The following is a 20,400-nucleotide window of genomic DNA, read 5'->3' as shown; positions in this document are numbered from 1 at the left end:
AACTACAGTTAGCTACCTGTATCCCATAGAAAGACAATGGGAATTGAGTACTTAACTGTCATCTTTGCCTTTGAAATCTTGCTCCAAATCTTTAGGAGAGTAAATAGCACAGACTACAGATTATGAGGTGAAGCTTTTTGCTACTTAACAGGACCTTTCACACCTTCTGTGCGAGAAGTATAACTAGCAAAATCAGTTAAAAAAGAATAACCTTCTGAGTTAACTTGGCTTCAAAGTTATTTAGCCATATGTTTAAAAAAACAGATTAAATTAATTCCATTCTCAACAGAAATGCCTGAAATCAAACTATTGGTGCCTGTTTCATCACAAGTTTAATAGCACCTTGAATTGCTAGTATCTGGGAAACTCCAGAGATGCTGTTGTTTTAGTATCACCTTATATAGCCAGACTGTAAAGATTACCTGTGGACAAGCAATCCCCTCTGGGAGTTGATCTCCCAAGTAAATCCTGAAGTTGTCTTGGGGTCCAGCTGATCATCCCTTCCACTAGAGGGCCATGAGACACCTAGGAACTGCCTAGATAAAAAAATTGAGGGAGCTTTAAAGAAGTCTTTGACTATACTTCTCATCATCTGGCCATTTTAATATTTTCCTTGTCTTTACAGGAGTAGTGGATGGCTGACTTGCTTAAAAATTAAAAAAAATATATATTGGGGAACTTAATCTAGTAACACACTTAAGATTGTCAGCAAGCAATAAGGCCTCAATAATATATATTTAAAGTATTTAGATAGAAAGAATAATCTGAAGAGTCATTACGATAGGCAAATGTACACGTAGACTTCCATGGACAAGCCTAAGATACACTGCATAATCAAGAACTACATTTAAAGTTCAAGAAATTACTCACTTACAGATTAAAAAAAAAATTTTTTTCTTAGACCTTAGGAGCTCTTTTAGGTCTTTACATCTCTCTACTAAAAAAAGGAGTCTCTGCTCATACTTAAATAAAATTTACAAGTTTTCCCCAATGATAAAATTTACAAGTTTTCCCCAGTGATAACCCGGCTCCCTGGGAAATCCTGTCCTCATCTGCCCAATCTGTCTACTGGTGTGGCAAGATAATTTCCTCAAGAAAAAAAATCAACCAAACAAAAAACCTCACTCTACTTTGATTACTGAAAAGCAGCTTCTAACTCTAACACTAATCTAGTTCTCAAAAAGAAAAAAAGAAAGTATCTTACTACCGAAAGGAAAATATTAATTTCTTGACAGTGTAATAAAAGGAGGGTACATAACAAAACAGGACTAACTCACTGCTTGTATCAAGCTTTGCTCTAGACTAGGAGTGCTATTGTTCAAATGCTTCACAAGCTGTCATGCAAAGTAAAGAACACCTTCCTGAGATGACTGGTCCCAGTTTGTTCCAATCCTAGGCAGCCAGCAGCATGTGCCTTTCTAACACAGACTAACTGGAGCTGATAACAATAAAGTCAAACCTCACATCTAATATTTCAGTCACTTCATTATTTGAAGATTAACAGCTTTCAGCCAATGTATTCCTTTAATCTCAGCTGCTTTACCACCATTCTTGGTCAATTCCATGGGCTATGTGAGAAAAGGACTTCACTAGATAGTGCTGTAGAAATCTGGAAGTGACTGCATCAGAAAGAGGCCTTTCACAATTCCTTTTAATTCTGAGGAAACACGAGCCAAACATTTAACAATTAGTTTTCGGATCAAAGAAAACTTTTTTGCTGAACAGTCAAAGGAGGGGCACCAAACAGTTTCTATATGCCTTTACAAATCCACCAAATTTTCTTATTTCCTATATATTTACTACCACTTATCAGCATCCGTTATAAAGTCACCGGCTGGATGGCAAAACTGACATTGCTCAAATGATTTTGATTCTCTGAAGATTCTAAAAACCTGGGAAGGCATGCAAGAAACCTAGATTCCACTGTGTAAGATAGGCAGTGGTCAGTGAAACCAGACACATGTCTTCTGGCACGACTGGAAAGATTATCATGATCCAGCAGGTTCAAAAACCTATTTTTCTACTGACTGCTGCTGTCTGTCAATAAAGAAGGCAAGACCATGAACTAGCAGGCTAGCAGATACGTCTTCATATAGCCAAACACAGAAATTTTTGTTACCAATTTCGTAAGAGTCCAGAAATGCAGGTAAGGTGATGACTTCAGAACTCTAATCACATTAATCAGTCTGTCAAGACAAGCAAGGTATGACATACTGATTTTTTTTCCACAAAAATACCTTAATTTTTTTACCATAGGTGGCATAGAAGAATAGCTTTTCAACACAAGAAGTGAGACTAGAAGCATAATTCATCCACACAACTGACCTTACAGACCAGGAATAATACATATTCACACCTCAGTGCATGCAAGAGGCTAGCTGATTTGTTTTAAACATGTAAAAAAGCCATGTGATTTCTTCCAGTGACTTTTCATTCATGATAATGAACATTTCTGATATTCTGAAGTGGATGTAGGAGCTAAAAAGCTGCCAGCAAAATTTGGCTGCCCCCTTAAAAAGGCTGTTCCATGCTCTTCAAGAAAACTGATGCATACTTTTTTTTTTTTTAATATATTTTTATCACTTGTGGCCAAGCAAATAGGCCCTGGCCATCTTAATCAGTAGAAAAAATGGTGAAAGGACAAACAAATTAAATTATGTGTTAACACATTAAAGCTGTGTTTTCAAGTGTAACCACTCTGCCTGTAACATTCTTTAAGTGGAAAATACAAATATTCGAAGAAAAATTGAGTAGAGAATTCTTTTTCTGAAAGTGAATTCTCTGACACCACAGATGAAACAGTTTGGGCAGCAAAATGCATCTAATTTGATATACAGAGCATCTGGAGATAATGGACAAAACCACATCCCAAAGGCACACCTTCCAAGGCTGGAGAAACTCCAAGTCTATGGCAGAAATTCTAAGAGCTGTTTTGCTGGTCTAACATATGCTGGTGACGGGCTCTGTTAGTACAGAATCTAGATGCATTGTTAAGAAGTTCTAGTAATCAGGCAAGTTAAGTTCACATGCAAAAAAAGAGCCCCTTTGCTTATTTTACTCCTACTGGCATTTTCAGGCCTCCAGTTTGCTTACTAGCACTGGGAGACCAACTAGAGAGAGAATTTGTCAGCTCTCTGGAAGAGGACAGAGATGTCTCACATCTCACTCCAACAAACAGTCACCTCAGAACTTCACTAGAAGATACTCAGTCAGGTTTCCAGTTTTGCATCCAAATACACCGGTCTTCACACATGCAGTCTAATTGCACACCCCACTTGCCTATATTTACACATAATCATTGTTACATTATTTACTTGAGTATTTTTCATGGTGCAAAACTAGTGGTTAGGCATCACTGTTAGGAAAGAAACTGCCAAATGACACATTAGTGGCATTGCTTTTGCTCCATCTTCACGATCCCACTATACCCACAATAACCTATCCTTGAGATTTATCATAGGCTCTGTTATTTCTGCCTCAAACCACTTACAGTTAAAAAAGACCAAACGTTTACCTTAATATTTTGAGCATCAACATTAGCTCCAGCTTCTAACAGAAGACTAATAACTGTAGTATTTCCTGCTAGCACAGCCCAGTGCAATGCTGTGTTTTTGTGGTATTTGTCTCCCAGATTAACCGAAACATTAAATGTAAGTAGCAATCGCGTTGGATCCACACTAGGAAAGAAAATTCTTGTTAGTTCTACAGATGAACTCAAATATATCCCAACTTATTGCTGAAGCATTCAATTTCTATGAAGATCATTGATCAGGTATACTATGTAATAGCAAAGTGACATTTTTTGCTGCCAATTATCAATGACCCAAAAATCTCTTCCCACCAAAACCAACCACCATTCTGATGACTTTTAAAGGATCTCCCTAAGACAGCTCATTCTGGGATATCACAAAACATTTGTTCTACAATTCTAGTTTTGTGTTTACCAAAATCTAACATTACTAACAGATTTGTAAAAATATGCACATGATTATATACTTGAAAAACGGAAGTTCAAAACATGTTATGTTTCCACTTCACAATCCAGAAGATGAAGATAAAATAGGATGAGAATGTTGGTAATGGCAGGTATTGGTAAGAGCTAGTTTGTGCCCCTCCCAGCAATCGATGGAGATAGGCCCTTCCAAACAGGAATCTAATCCAAATGTTTGTTCTTTGGACAAGTGTTATTTTTCATCATTTTTTTCCAATCATCTCCACAGGAAGGAATAGTGAATACCTCTTCACAGTACCTTCTCTCTTGAAAAAGTCATTGCACTGGGTTTGGCTGAAATCAAGTTAATCTTCTCCATAGTAGCTCCTATGGTGCTGTTTGGGATTTGTGATCAAAGCAGTACGGTAACACAGGGATGCTTTAACTATTGCTGAGCAGTGCTTACACAGAGTCAAGGCCTTGGCTGTTCCTCATGCTGCCTGCCAGTGAGCAGGCTGGGGGTGCACAAAAAATTGGGAGGGGACACAGCTGGGACAGCCGACCCCAACTGACCAAACAGATATCCAGTACTGCATGGCAGTGTGCTCAGCAATAAAAGCTGGGGAAGAGGAGTAGGAAGCAGAGAACATTCAGAGTTACAGCAACCTGCCTTGCTAAGTAACTGTTACAGGTGATAGAGCCCTGATGACCTGGAAATAGCTGAACTTCTGCCTACTGATGGAAAGTAACAAATTAATTCCTTATTTTGCTTTATCTATTCAGCTGTCTGTATTGCAATGCATGAATTTTCTCACTTTTACCCTCCTGATTCTCCTCCTCATCCCACTTGGTGGGAGTGAGGAAGCGGCTGTGTGGGGCTGAGCTACCAAGTGGGATGAATTCACAATAACCATAAATGAAGAAAGATAAAAAGTCAACTGTGGAAAGAACACTGACTAGTTAACAACAGAAAAAATACTTCCCAAAAAACCCCAAAACAAGTCACTACTATATGCCACTTCGTAACATTAAGATAAAGTCAAAACTGCACATGTTACCTATGTGTTCTGTAAGCTGCCCACATTAAAGGTGTCATTCCATTTTGATCCATCATATCTACATCCTAAAAAAAAATGAAAAAAAAAAACAAAACTTGGTGAGATAAGTAAGCATACTCAAGATCCAGCAGATACAAGGTTTGCAATGAGAAGCAGTGTTCTAAGACTAATCATCTGAATAGGAAGAAAAACTGGCAAGCTTTTAGCAAATAGAATTTAAAAAGTGAAAATAAACATTAACGCCACCATTGCCAAAATACAACCATTCCAATCTATTTTGGAAACTATGAAATAGTCATGCTGTGTAAGACCAGTAATTTCTAACTTACTATTAATCTGCAATATTAAAGATATATATATAGATGGTGTATTACTACATTCAAAAGCAGAAGAAAATTAAAATAATGCACCTATATTTAAAAAGATACTTGACAAATTACTAGAAATACCACTGTCTGGATCCTACATCCTACTAAATGCTAGTTGCATCAATTTTTCCACTTGCAAAGCAGTTTTCCTTAGTTCATAGAGTTTCAAAGGTATTTATGTATCTGGATACCATGTTAATGGATGCCAGAGAATTTTAAAGTTGAAAAAAAGACATTAATAAAAACAACCTGCTCAGAAATAAAACTGATCTATAATCAAGTGGTGACTAAACCAATGGCTAAAAATAAATAAATAAATAAATATATTATTACATTTAACAGAAGGTAGCCACAGAAAGACAAAAAAGCACCACCCAGACAGTTCTTTTAGACTCATCAGAAAGGATTAGTATCTAAGCATTTTTCCCTCTTTCCTCTCCTGCCTAGGGAAGCTGGCAATTCCTAAACACTCCAAGGCAGATTAGACTCTCAATCACATTTGGGCAGGTTTCACAGATCAGCACTAACAAAATCACTGCAAGTTAACATAATGCAGGACATGAAGAGTTTTCCTTACAGGCAACAGAGCTATGACAGCATTTCCTATGCCACTTCCCTCAGTTCTTAAAAGGAAAATTAGATTGAAGGTGTTTCAATGAAGTCTTCTGCTAGAGGAATTCCTGACAAAAACCCGGAAAGTGAATGATGTTGCTTTCTGCCACCCCTAGAACCTTCCCTGCTCCAGTAGTCTGCGAAATGCCCAGCACCCCGGGATCCTGACTCACGCTGCTGCTAGCCTGACCCAAGCAGTTGTTTCCCAGAAAATCCAACTTAGTTCCTCCAAAGAACTGCTTTTAAAACACCTCTAGCCTGCAGATAACTTTATATTTCTGAGTTTTAACTCTGTCGCCTAATTTAAAAAAAAAAAAAAAGGAAATTTAAAAACAAAGTTGATGGAGGAGAAGAACAGTTACTTGATTTACTTGCTTGCACTGTTTGTTCAGAAGAGTTACATGGTTGGAGATCAGGATCCAACTCTGTTTGCCCACAGGACTTGTCTAGGTTAGGTCCTTTTGAGCCTACCAGGACCACACAACCGCTGGCATTGCCTTTAACCCCCTGTGGTTGAGATCATGAACGAAATTAGAACCGCTGCCCAATCTCAAGTTTATTCATCCTTGAGAAGCCCAACTGACTCACAGCTCACACTGTGTGAACTACATTCTTGGAAGATTGTACAAATTACCACAACATGAACAATCACTCTTTCATCTTTAGATTTCATATAGAAAAGTGCCTCTCTGTGACAGGAGGAACGTGTTTGGGTGTAAGCAGAACAATTCCTTCAATGATTCCACCTGACAAATCCAAACTACACTTTGCATACTAGGTGACACTCAGCTAAAAGAAAAAACCCAAACCCATGGGCTCCAGACTATTCCCTGCACATAAGTCACCTGGACAGGCTACAGCTATTACTCATATTCAACTACTACATTGGCTGAGGCAGACCCCTTTTCAAAGGAACTTTAATGAGAAGCAAAGCAACTAAGATCGACTTGCACACTGCTGTATAGACGTAACAAACATGATGTAGCTGTGGATAGCAAACATGTGCTCTAACAAACCTCTCATGAAAAATTCCTTGTTATTTCTTCATATCATTACCATAACCACAGAACAAGTGAGACAGTTTAGAAAGAAAGCTCTGTTCCTGCTTTTTACCAAATAGAGGACTGAGGAAAAAAAGTAAACCTTCAGCAGCTGGTACATACTAAGAGACTGTTTTTCTATTCTGGTGTGCACCAACAGGCACTTTAGCATTAATCTCTTGTTTAACTCTAGGTGACAGATCAGTGCTCATGAAGGGGCATGCCTGTGCTGTTAGGACATGGTGCAAGCATTGCAAGAATCAAAGATTCCAACAGTAAGTGATGCAATGATCAAAAATTGCACATACTGCTGCCCTCTGCATGTGGTTCAAGTGTGAACACTGTGGACCACAATTGGCAAAATTTCCTCTTGTTTCTAAGGTACAACTCTGGTTCTGAAAGAGAAGAAACTCTGCACATGCAAAGATAACCAGACTCAATCCTAGGACACTAGTATGAGATTGCAAAAAAGCTTTCAGAGAGGCAAAAATAACGGGGAGAAAGAGCTTTCTGCACGAAAAGGAGTTGCAGCAACTCCTCTGCTGCTTAATACTACTTTCTGAAAGCAAGAGTTGACAAGGAAGGATTCTGAAGGGCTGCTAGAGATCAGCATTAGGTTTACCAGGACATTTAACAAGCAATGGTCAAACCAGTACTGTGATGTGGTACAGCCTTTCCAAAAGCACAGAATGCATCAAGAGATCCTACTCAGAATTACATCCAATTACACAGAAAGGAACCAGGAATGTGCTCCTCTTTAGAACCATTACTGCTTATTTCATAAAACACAGACCTTCATAGAAAAGACCCATCACATCCTTGCTCAGAATCCTATTCTCCATAAGGAAAAGATCCCTTTCACATGAACTGTTGCCCAGGGAAAGGACAACAGGCTTTAAAAGCATATAGTAAAGAAGATTTATCAGTAAGGATGATGTAAGCCTGACAGTATTTCTTAATTTAGGAAAGACATGCTAGTTACTGACTGGAAGCAGAGATTTTGGAGGATTCCTATGGAATGAACAGAGCACAGACCAACAAGAAAGATAACACACAGAACTAAACCTACCTCATTCCTTCAAACAGAAGCTCTGTTCTGAATATCCTAGTCCATCAAACACACAGTCAATCTTGACAGTCATAAGGAAGAACACAACTGGACTTACAATTCTGTAAATAATGTGCTCTGAGTTGGTTAGGAAACAAAATACTTGGTTCAGTGTCTTAATGCTGGCCTGAGCTTGGTGGAGAGAAGGAGCCTCAGTGGCAACTGAGGTGACAATGTTCAGGAACACTGCTCATGGACCACAGCACCAAAGTAACCAAGGCTGCTGGTACCACACTGGTATCTCCTGACCTAGATGCCACCTACTTCTAAGCCATAGCTCAGAAGGTGACCCTACATAGCTCGAGACATTAGTTAACATACAAAGTTGCAACTCTGAGAATAAACAAAAAATGCACTTGATAAGTAAGTTCTAGTTAAACTATGAAAATGATAGTTGAACTATGAGTAAGATATAGTTAAACTGTAATTTTAGAACTACAATATTTCTTACATGATCTTACTCTACAAGCAACTTTATAGTCACTCATCTGTGATTAAGTTACCTCGCACATGCACAGGATGAGAACACATTATTCAACCATTCGTATACCACATCCATATCTTAACTTATTCTAGGTGAATGTTTGTGTATGCAAGGTCCTGATATGCCTCTGGCATTTTAGGTAGTGTAAGCACAATATCAAGCAGTCAAATTATACACTGAACATTTTAAAGTGTCTTCAAGATCTTTTTCAATTTTTCTTTCTCACATTTTTTTTTAAATAAAGATCTTACCTAAACTTGAACTGTGCTACGGATTCTGTTATTTGATTTCTGATTATATTTATATCATGTACTTGTCCCAGGCTTGATTTTGACCCAGGCTGACACAAACAACATGTGTAAATTCTGATACAGCCAGGTATCAGTCTCTCAGAATTCAGTGAGAGACATGACTAAATAAAAAGCAACAGCTGTCTGCTGCCTCTTGGCTGAGTAGTACTTGCTGGCATGAAAGTTGGTTCACTTCCAAGCAAAGCCAGAGGGCATTTGACCAAGAGCTCTTCCCCTTCACCACACTCCAGAAGCTAGAGGACTGGACTCAAGCCTCAGATTGCAAATTTAACCATTGGCTGCTGCAGCCCAGAAGAGAGTGAAACAGCAACGCTGAAGCTGTATTCCAGCTGTCTCAAAAACAGACAAGTTAGAAATTAGGAGCAATTTCTTAATCCACCTGTCAGTCCTCCATTCAGTTACGACAGCTGGCTCTTCTCTGACCACACTCATCCACAAAGGCATCAGGATCAGAACTAACACAGCACAACAGTCTACACTGATCCTTATTTTGATGTTTATTTAGCTGTCATTTGCCACACAGGTACTACAATTAGGTTCAGAACAAGGGCTAGCCTACTCTTTGGATATAAGGGAAGTCGGTCTCTAATTAAAGACAAAAGGCAATTAAGCAGTAGTATATAGGGTAAGCCCACAGGAGCAAAAGCAGTTGAAGTTTGCAAATCTCAGCACTACAAAGAAGGTGGGGAAAGAAGGAAAAAGAAGAGATTAATGACCTCAGTACTAATTAAAGGAAGATTAAAAAACAGAATCGTGTATCTCCCATAGCTTCTAGACAAGCCACGTAGTTTCTGTAGTTGTATGCAATACAGCTAGAGAACTATGATTTTAGGGATTGTTATTACAATGCTATTGATAGTACTAGATTTTAAACATACAAATCAATATATGATTTTTAAAATTGAATATTTTGAAGTGCTGTGAAAAATCACTGTTAAAATTAATTTACATTTACATGGAAAGAATACCAAAATCCTACTTGATAATATTTGAGGGATTTAATAAAAATCAGTGTTTTAAAAACTATTGATAAGAACTGTTTTCAAAGTAACAGGTTTTAATTTTTAAGGCAATTTTTGTGTCTTTATGTATGTACTCATGTAAAGACATACAGCTTCTTTTGAATTGAAACATTATATGTTCAAATAAACAGGACAAATCTGTATATAAACATGAAGACAAACAAAGGGAGACTTCATAATCACAGTAGAATACTTTAAAGGCTATTAGTACTTTATTAATGCTATGCTTTAAACAAGTTCACACTTGTATAATATCAGCAAGATTTTTCTGGTAACATAAAACCCACATATAAGTAATTTGAGAAGAAAATACAAAACTTGCTCCTCATGCAAACGCATTCCTCTCCAATCATTATTTCTTACAAAACAGCAGTTATACAAAATAGGATCAGACTCTTCTTTTGCCTAGCTTACTCTTTACCATACACTAAGTACTGTTTTACCAAACAGATACAAACTGAATACTGCCTGGAGCAATAGCTTGGGGTTTTTTTACATATACAGGTATAGGTAATTTTCTGCAGCAAATTTAGTATTTGTTTTATACAGACCAAACTCACTGATTTCATATTCTACATGACTCACTGGACCATATCTCACTTGGTATTTGAAAGCATAAGCAGAATACAGAAGTGTGAACAGCTTTAGTAGTATTGCCATACAAGAGGAGAGCTTTGACTTTTCTATATGGTTTACACAGTAAATCAAATTTGTGCTTCAGGCACATGCCTGTGGGTGAGTAAATCTACAAATTACAGTGCAGGGTGCATAGCAAAAACAGGATCAGGTTTTTGAGCAGACAGAATGACAGATGGGACACAACAGGAACAGTAATGAATACACATTATATACACACTTTACAGATCTAACAGTAATATAAGGGGCTAGCAAGAAGGTCGGGGGTCATTTGGTTTTCTATTTACACAAGGAAGTAATTAGGAACAGCAATAAATTAAAAGTTGTTGACTGATATGTCACTAGATTCTTTATCCATGTATAACTGATGATTCTATGAAGAATTCTGCAACACTTGCTACCATTGTCACAGTTATATTTAAAGATTAACTTAGTTAGAAATAAAGAATTAGAATTTCCATATACTACATTAGACAGGTGTGAATTAAAGCCAAAGTATTCAGACCACTGTTGCAGGAAATTAATTTAACAGGTGGCACATCAACACTGCAGTCTACAAAAAAGGACATGGAATTATTTTTATATTTATTCAAGTAAATATTTTGCATTTCCTTAATGACAGGTATAAGTTTCAATTGTGTTCCTACTCTAAATTTTAGCAGAATCTATGTAAATATGGTGTTACTTAAAATTTACCTGTCCCTTTGCTATCAGGTAAGCAACAATTGAAGTATGTCCAAACTGGGCAGCCAAATGAATACAGCTACATCCTTCTCCATCAATTAGCGACGGGTCTGCCCCATATTTCATCAGCTGTACAACCATGGATAAGTGACCCTGTCTAAATGTAACAAAACAGAAAAAACAAACAGCTGAATAACTATATGCAGGAAAACTATTAAAATTTGAATACTGAAATACAACAAGGATGTTTAGCAGTTAATTACTCTATCAGAACTCCCACACTTTAACTCATGCTTTAAAAACAGCAACTGTCATGATCTGATTCTCCAACTGAGTAAGCAAATTCATTTATATGAGAAATTCTATGCTTATAGTGCATTCATCACATGCAATTTGCTTAACTGTACTGCATAGCAAAAAAGACAGTCAACAAAAAAAAACAAGTTACTTTTTCAAAATCTAATGTTTAGAAATCTAATCTGTGACTTCTTCCTGTATGAAACCTGCTATTTTAAGAGATGTCAAACTGGCTAGATACTCTCACTTTTTGTGGGGCTTAAAAACTGTGGTAAAACAAAAATAGGGGGAAAAGAGGGAAACTGAAGGTCTACATTTCCTCCACCCTATGTTAAAAGCTTATGCATCTTTATGGCATAATGAGCATAGACAAATCCTTCTTTTAGACACGGTGCCTAAGTGTCAGTACACAGCTTCTGACATGAGCAAAAGATCTTTTCAATTTTTCAGAAGCGCCTTCAGACAATGCTTCATAGAACAGATTGCAGGTATGAATGAACACCAGGAAATTTAGTCAAGATTTTGTGCTATTTACACAGAATCACAGCCTGTGATTTGTAACAAAAAGAATATAGAGGATGAAGTCTTTAATTGAGGCTAACAACCAAGTCCTCACCTTTAGCAAACAGATTATTTTGATACATTAAACCTTCTAAAAGCTAATTTTCCAAGTCTCCTTTTGCCCTCTACAGTTAAAAATATTAATATGGACACTGTTTCTTTCCCACCTATTTCTAGGTGGTTGTCTGAAGGAGCAGATACTGCTTGAAGGCTGTCTTCAGTTTTTTCCAGCCATATATCAGTCTCTGACCATCTTCTAGATAAGAAACCTGATTTTAAGTGTATCTAAAAAAATCCACACATGCAATAGAACACTGCAAGGACAGTGTAACACGAAATCATCCCGAGACCCATCTGCAAAAGTGTCACTGAACTTCAGACAACTTGACAAAAACAAGATCTCAGAAGTAAGAGCAAGGTAAGTTGCCTATACTTTGCTTGTTTTTCTATTGTAGCAATCATCTTCCTCTACATCAGAAAAAACCACGTGCTGAAAGCTCCTTTATTTCAAACATGCAACATTCACAGTGAGCTCAGTTATCAAAGACTGAATTAATTCTAGTACGAAGTATTCCCATAAAATACAACCATTTCATATAACTATCAGTACTCCATGTTAAGCAAAGAAACAGAAAATTTCAAAAGACTTTTTCCTACCTTGTTGCCCAGTGAAGTGGGGTAGAATTTAAATCTCCCCCAAGCTGATCAACAATAGCACCTTTTGATATATAGTATCTAGAATAACAGAAAGAGTAAACATTATTGCTTGTTTTGGTTAAATAGAAAGGACACAAGTTAGCATGTTTGATATAATGCAAAACAGGCAGTTAGAGATCAGAAGACCAGAACCTTTTCTTGCCTTCTTATAACATTCCTTTTTAGAGGTCAAGCACATAATTTCAATTTTTTTGCATTTCTGACAAGGGTTGAGAGACTAGGGATGTCTCCCACTGTGTTTTAAACGTTACGCTATTTCCTAGTTTTATTCTATAAACTAACTGCTATATCCAGTTGTACAAACTGTGCTACTACAGAAGCATTATGGGGCCGTTGCATTAAATACAATTCTGAATTACTGGTAGAAGATTATGATGCTAGAAGACTATAATTTTTAGAGAATTTTGGCTAAATAGCAAAAGTATATACCATTAGACTTGCAGCTTGTACAATCATTGGAATAACCCTGCTGAAGTCATTCATCCCAGAGATCACATTTAAATTTAAGTTACACATTTAGTGAAGGACTAAGATTTTTACATACTTCTCAATTGTTATTAATCAAAGGAAAAAAACCATCTGAGTATTTTAAAAATATTTCTAAATGATGGACTAGAAATTATTTTTCCCTCGAGAATATTTATGAAAAGATGAGCTACCTGTAAGAACAAAAGAAGTTACCTATTTTTAACTGCAACAATTCATATTCATAGTCATTTGTAATGTTTCTGTGAACTGTTTTCATTGCTGTTTTATCTGGGACACTAAGCTAGCAATATTATTTTTCCTTTGTGAAAGAAAATGCATGCTGTAGAAAGGTATTATTGTTTCTAAACAGAGGCCTTCCCAGAAGGCTTCTATTTTTTCATTCACCACTGTCTAACCTTTGAAAAGTACTACCTAGCTATAGATTTGTAAGTGTTTGCACATTTCAAATACCTGTGCCTACAGACTTTTCACTTCAAAAATACCTGTCAGGTATATATGAACGCTGCTCTCCCACCCACACAAGCTGTCCTTCAAATCCTCAGCACTGAAGTTCTGGCTAAGTGTTTCATGACACAGCAAGAAGAAGGGCAACAAACAGAACAACTTGAAAAACATTACTCTTAAGTAACTACCTTCATTTTCTAGAGTGCTTATGGATTCAGAGAATGAAATTTCAAAAACAGCCCTTTTAGGAACCTTTAGAAACAGAAACTGAAAAATGCATGTCACTCTAAACACAACTATAGAAAAAGTTCTTTGACACAGTTGCTTTAGAGCCATCAGACACAATGGAGTACTTCAACAGACTTGCCAAAGTAAAAAAAACAGTGTGTAAAACAAGTAAGATCTGCTCTGATTGATGCAGGACAGTCCACTCCACTGGTCTCCAACACTAAAAGAACACAATTTTAACATCTCTGCAGAAGTTAAGTTCTTTAATTTCTCCATGAGAAAAAACGAAGATCTTGTCAAAGTCTTGGTCCCATCTAGGTGAAAACACAAAGCACATATATGGTAAAGAAACAAAGTATCAGCTACTAACAGGAGCTATTTAGTCCCCTTTGGGAAGGAGCTACAAAGGAAATCTTGTCTAGATAAAAAGACAGCACAGAGAAATTCACAGTCAAAGCTTGGATTCATCTCTGTGATGTGACAGCCACTCATGGGGAGGTGAACACTAAACAGATTGTCTTCATTCAAACACTGGTCCTTGAAGAAAAGCAGAATATGTTCAGATTATACTGACAGCAGAACTGCTTACTGGTTAGTAGGTTTTATTTAGAAGGAAGAACTTGCAGTTTGACAACTGGGAAAAGACAAGGCGACAATCTCCTGCCAGATGGTGCATTGAAGTAACATTTTATGTTTCTTTAAGGGTGTTTTTAGACTTAGTTGAGATTTATCACTGCATTTTGGTTTCAGTACACAAAAATGGTAAGATTTTTCTGCAAAACCAGACTGAGAACTTAATCTCCTTGTCTAAGCAGATCTTGCAGAAGGAAATTTGTGCTAGATGAGAAGATCCCTGAAGAAAGAAAGAACTGGGCAATCCCACTCTCAGTGAGTCATCTAAGCTTCCACTAGAAGATGCCAGGCATTCAAGTCCTACTTAAGCAAGCTACTTACACTCAAAGCAAGCAGATCTCAAAAGAGGTCGCCTTAAGAAGAAAATACATCCACTGATCTCCACATTAGGATCACTAAGTCTTTGGCAGGCATTTGAAAACTACCTCAGCTTGCATTTGGTGCTTGAGGAATCAAAGTGCATGCAGTCACTTACTAGAAGAAGGAAAAGTAGAAGAGAAATCTTTGTCTGGAGAAAGCTCGACACAGGGGATGGGGACATACAGGCAGTAAGTAACTGTAGAGACATAAGGCCATTTTTTGCATTTTTACAAAACTAAGTTGAAGACATACCAAGACATCAGTGACATGATGAAAACACAACTGTGTTGTAGACACTTATCCCTGATTCTACAAAAATATGAAAAAGTTCTGTCATTTTCCTTATCAATAGGTCCCACTGTTACCTACACTGGAACACAAGTCTCACAATAGATGGGATGAAGAAATACTAAAAATAAGAGAAGTCTAATTCCAAGCCTGCACTCCCCACAGACAAGCTGCTAAGCTACTTCATTGGAAAGAACTTATATAGTCAACACCCACTAAGCCAGACACTGAGATCTGGTATCACAAGAATAGACAACTTTATCTCTGTAGTACCAAGCTTGGTAGCCAACATATTTAATGAAATTATCCACTGCACATAATGGGGAAATAGAGAACACTTGGGGAAAGATACGGTAGGCTTGAAAACAAATAAAAAAACACTAAATAATTTAATTTTAAGGAAATAAAATTAAGTAGTGTCTTGCAAAAAAGAGTGAGAGAGCACATAATAAGGTGAGTGATATAAATCAAGATCCCCAAAAGACAGAGGAACCTGAAGTGCAAGAACTGCATCAAGAGAAGGGAATTTTAGATACAGTTAGACACATCAGTAGTCACATGCACTCTAGTAAACAGCAGGAAGAAAATGCAATGCTGTATGTCACAGTGGGAGAGATGCATTAATGGACAAGAGCTCTGACATACTGTCAAGGAAAAAAGGACAAATTAGACACATTAAATTTAAAGACATTCAGTTGTCCTAAAAAAAGAAATCAACATTTTTAAGGACATTAATTTTTGTTTAACAAAAGTGTAATACATACTTCACCAGATCTATCCTGTTGTTGATTGCAGCCCAGTGAAGAAGCGTTACATTTTCTTTGTCTGGTTGTCGTACATCATAACCAGCTTCCACCAACTCTCTACATCGTTCATATATTCCATACCTTGAAGAATAAAACAAGATATGTCAAAATGCTTACCTTAGATGAAAATGCATTCAGCAAACACCATACTTTTGGTCACAATACAAAATCTTCAACAGAAGAGAAATGAAGAAGAAACTTTTCTATAGGATAACAAATTTCTTGCAACAAGAAGCTTCCACTGGCAAGTTACATTAATCAAATCAGGATATTGCAGAAGACTTGTGTCCACAGAAAACCGTACTGCAGAGCAAGGCAAAATATCTACCAGCAGCATACTAAATTAAAGTAACTGTTCACTTCCCAGGGACTCCACTACATTTGCCTCTCCCACCTCTGTTCTCCCTCCTTTCCAGCTCTTGATGACCAAAAAAAGCTTAGTCAGCTGATTTGACAGTATCTTCCTAAAATGCAGGAGAAGATAAGTTCATCAAGCCAACTACAAACACTAGCAGCTCAAATATTTTCCGTTCTTCTCAAGACAACAAATAGCAATCTTCCTGATACAAGTTAGTATCATTTTCTTTTTTAGGCCACTTCAAAATTCTGTACATTAATATGAAATCTATTATTTTATTAAAGAGAACTATTAAATGTGATGTACCACCATTTGAAAAAAAATTATGCACATATTTGAGAGTTGAAGCAAATCAGGAAGCATAAACATCACTTAGGCATTTAATGTAGGAGTAACTCCAACATTAAAAAATGTTTGCCTTGATGCTTACACTGTTTTACCACCTATTTTTGTGTCAAAAAAAACCAACACAGAAAAGGAAGTAGAGATTACATTTTGAAAATCTGTACATCCCATAGGGATTTCTCAAGTCTCAAGGAGGAGAATGTGGGAATGCCTTGCAATCAAGGTCAATGCCTTGTGACATCTGACTTCTGCTAAAACAGAATTTTAACAGCCTCTCAGAGTTGGGATTTAACTAAGTTTTTCATGTGCTGCTTCTATGTTCTACTTTCTGCAGAAGAGATAGCCTTAGAAAAGGCTCTTCTGCTTCTGATGAGCTTGCATAACTGATGCAGAGACCTTCCTCCTAGGGTAGTTACCATTCTTACTTTTTCTTTAATATATTTGAATCTGGAACCTCAATCTGGATGAATGTTCAAATTACTCAAGCCAACAAAACTCAGGAATGCTTTCTAAGCGTGTCACAGATTCTAAGCACAAAAATTAGTTGGACACTATTAAAAAGTACTAGACATAACAGCCTACTTAGATCATGTTGTTTTCAATTTCCTAGGAAAGTTGCATGAGAAATTATGAAAAATGCTGGAAATTGTCATACTAATTATCTTTTCAAACATTACAAGAGATGAGAACAAAGACTATTGCATGCAGTGCGTACCAAGTGGCAACACTCTTGTAAAATGTGGTCCTTCAGACTGAGTAAAAAAGCAGCAGTCATGAGTAACTTTGACAACAAAGCCTTTTTTTAAATCCGTTGGAGGAGGTGGGAAGACGTTTGGGTTACAATGACTTAAAAATGTGCAACCAGCTAGACCAGATACACATGCTCAGACAAACATAACTGCTAGGAAAACTGGTAGGGTTCTAAGTCAACCCAGTCTTTAGGCACACTTGATTGACCAAATCCTAGTTTAGATCAGTAGTGTGGCCTGATGAGCGTGTACAAATGGCTTAACACATACATACCATTCCTGACTTCTCATCTCAGCTGGAAGGGCCACTGAAACAGGTTAGGACTACAAAAGGCAGGTCAGCCAAGAACAAGGAGTCAAGAGACAGTAGGAGAGATGGGGGAAAGAAGGACTTCCAAAAGCAGGACAGCAAATTCTGATCTTTCTACAGTACAGTATCACACTGCCATATTACAGTGTCTGAAGGCAGCCTGGAAAGTGATTCATATAGAATGGCAATGCAAGCATTTGCTGACAAGCTGTTCTACTCCAATTAGCTGTTATGACACCCCTTCCTGCTCGACATAGCCTGCTGTCTTCACTTAAAGTACAAACTGAAACCATAATGTAAGAAATTATTGACCTAAGCACTACTATTAGGTTTAACAGTCACCAGCAAAAAAAAAATGTCTTGCCCAAAGCTGAGTTTAGCTGACTCTCCTCCTGTTTAAGTAAGCAGTATAAAACAACAAGTAGGAATTTTTAAAATAAATTATTCTAAGTTATCAGAAAGATACAAAGAACACAAGGATACAACAATGTTAACTTCCTATAAAGTGTAAGAGGCAATCACGTAAAGCTTTCATGCAACGGATTAGGATTTTCCTCACATGTATTTGTTTCGGGTGGGATCAAGTTACTCTTCTTCAGAGTGGTTCCTATGCGGCTATGTTTAGTATTTGTGAGCAAAACAGTGTTGATTAACACACCAATATTTTAGCTATTGCTAAGCAGTGCTTACACAGAGTCAAGGCCTTTGCTGTTCCTCATGCTGCCTGCCAGTGAGCAGGCTGGGGGTGCACAAGAAATTGGGAGGGGACACAGCTGGGACAGCCGACCCCAACTGACCAAACAGATATCCAATACTGCATGGCAGTGTGCTCAGCAATAAAAGTGAGGGCCAAAGGAGGGACATCTGGAGTGAAGGTGCTCGTCTTCCCAAGTAACCATTAGATGGACATGGCTGAACACCCACCTGCCTATGGGAAGCAGTGAATTAATTCCTTGTTTTGCTTTGCTTGTGTGTGCAGCTTTTGCTTTATCTATTAAACTTTGTTTATCCTTAGCCTTTTGGTCAATTTCTCTATCCCACCAGAGGGAAGCAAGTGAGCAGCTGTGTGGGATTCAGCTGCCCAGCAGTTAAACCACTACATCACTATTGGCCAGCTATGGCAAACTGCACACATGCTTTAAGACGAGTGTCCTACCAAGTTGACTACACAACACAAAATGAACCTCCTGAAAGTAACCTTTGATTCCAACCCAAGTTTTTGTTAGACCATGCTGCCAAGATAGGTATAACCAAGAAGCACTATGACAGTCTTGGGGGAAGGGGGGCAGAGGGGTGGTTATTCTTTGGGTTCTTTTGTGGGGGGAGGGCTGGAAGGGTTATTTGTTGGGTTATTTTATTAAAAACAGAACTATAGTCCTACAGAAAATGTGATGCTATTTTCTGAAGAACTTGGCTTAAGAGGTATAAAAAAGGAAATCTGTCACAAGTGACCCTGCAGCCTGTTGAGGCAGAATGCTGTTGCCAGTGCCTCAGCAGAAGTTCCCACAGAACGCTCCAACTATGCTCCACTGATGTTTACAAGTACCTCCTTCTAGAATTCACCCGAACACTGTGGTGGGCAAAGACTGCTGGCATGGCTTCAGATACAAGAAGGAATAGTATGAATGGATTCCTTCTTTGGGCTTAGCATCATAGACTTCCCGTTCTTCCCACCAGAAGGCAAACTACAAGTCACACTACACGGTACTACTTGGCCACAAAACAGAACACAAAATTCTGCAATACATCAGAACAACCTTTACAGTAAAACAAAGCTCTTTCCAAAAGTGATACTGAGTATGAGGTATAATTTTTTAATTTAAGTCACCCTCAGTTTGTCTATCCCTAGCCATTTACTTTTGGTACCTTGAACTCAATCATAACTGTTTACTAAAGATGCAGCACACAAGGTATAGTTTTATGAATCTTCATTTTATTAAATTGTCAGAAGAGGACTTAAGGATCTTGACAGACAAAATCTTCCTGGCAAAAAAAAAGTTAGGAATTTACAACAATTTGCTCCTCTTCCTGGAAACAGTAGGCTCTCTACAATTAAATAGAACACTGAATCTGCTGCAGTTATGGTTTCTCGAGCTCTGTCGCAGAAGTGAAGCATTCTTCTCTCACATGCAACCTACAGTCTTCCACCATCAATTTGCTGCAGTTGACTTCACCTTGCCTTCTCCAAAGGTTCATGATGCACTGTTTGGTTAGAAAATGACAAAGTCACCTATTTCAGACACTCAGTGTAATCACGCTTGTAATGTTGTTATAAAGGGCTCTACGCCCTTCAAGAGTAATGGAGAGAAAGATTCAAATCCTCACAGGAGACTGATATATTCATCTAACAAATACTCAGCAGCTGAGTGAATTCTAGAGGGTGATGCTGTAAACATCAATATGGAACATAATTAAAGCATATTATTGAGAATGTCTTGTTCTGAAAGAAACAGGATTAGTCCAGGGCAAAAATACCATTGTGCAAGCTCGTTTTGCGATCACAGTCTCTAAGCTATTTCAGTAACTAACCTGTAACATTTTATTTGTCATCTCAGGTTATT

General features: G+C 37.6%; 1 protein-coding gene across 6 annotated transcripts in view; it reads right to left on the bottom strand.

Annotated features, from left to right (window-relative positions):
* The window catches only part of ZDHHC17 (zinc finger DHHC-type palmitoyltransferase 17), a 116,790-nt gene that overhangs the window by 25,558 nt on the left and 70,832 nt on the right, over positions 1-20,400 (bottom strand). For all 6 annotated transcript variants that reach the window (XM_068999429.1, XM_068999422.1, XM_068999415.1 and 3 more), the window contains 5 exons: positions 16,036-16,158; positions 12,770-12,847; positions 11,267-11,411; positions 4,990-5,054; positions 3,515-3,677 (listed from right to left, as the gene is read on the bottom strand). In XM_068999429.1, coding sequence (XP_068855530.1) covers positions 3,515-3,677; positions 4,990-5,054; positions 11,267-11,411; positions 12,770-12,847; positions 16,036-16,158 — 574 coding nt within the window. The remainder of the gene's footprint in view (positions 1-3,514; positions 3,678-4,989; positions 5,055-11,266; positions 11,412-12,769; positions 12,848-16,035; positions 16,159-20,400) is intronic.

Source organism: Aphelocoma coerulescens, chromosome 1A (assembly GCF_041296385.1).
Source record: "Aphelocoma coerulescens isolate FSJ_1873_10779 chromosome 1A, UR_Acoe_1.0, whole genome shotgun sequence".
Taxonomy (NCBI): Eukaryota; Metazoa; Chordata; class Aves; order Passeriformes; family Corvidae; genus Aphelocoma; species Aphelocoma coerulescens.
Note: the sequence above shows the minus strand (reverse complement) of the source record. Positions and strands in the feature narration are given on the sequence as shown.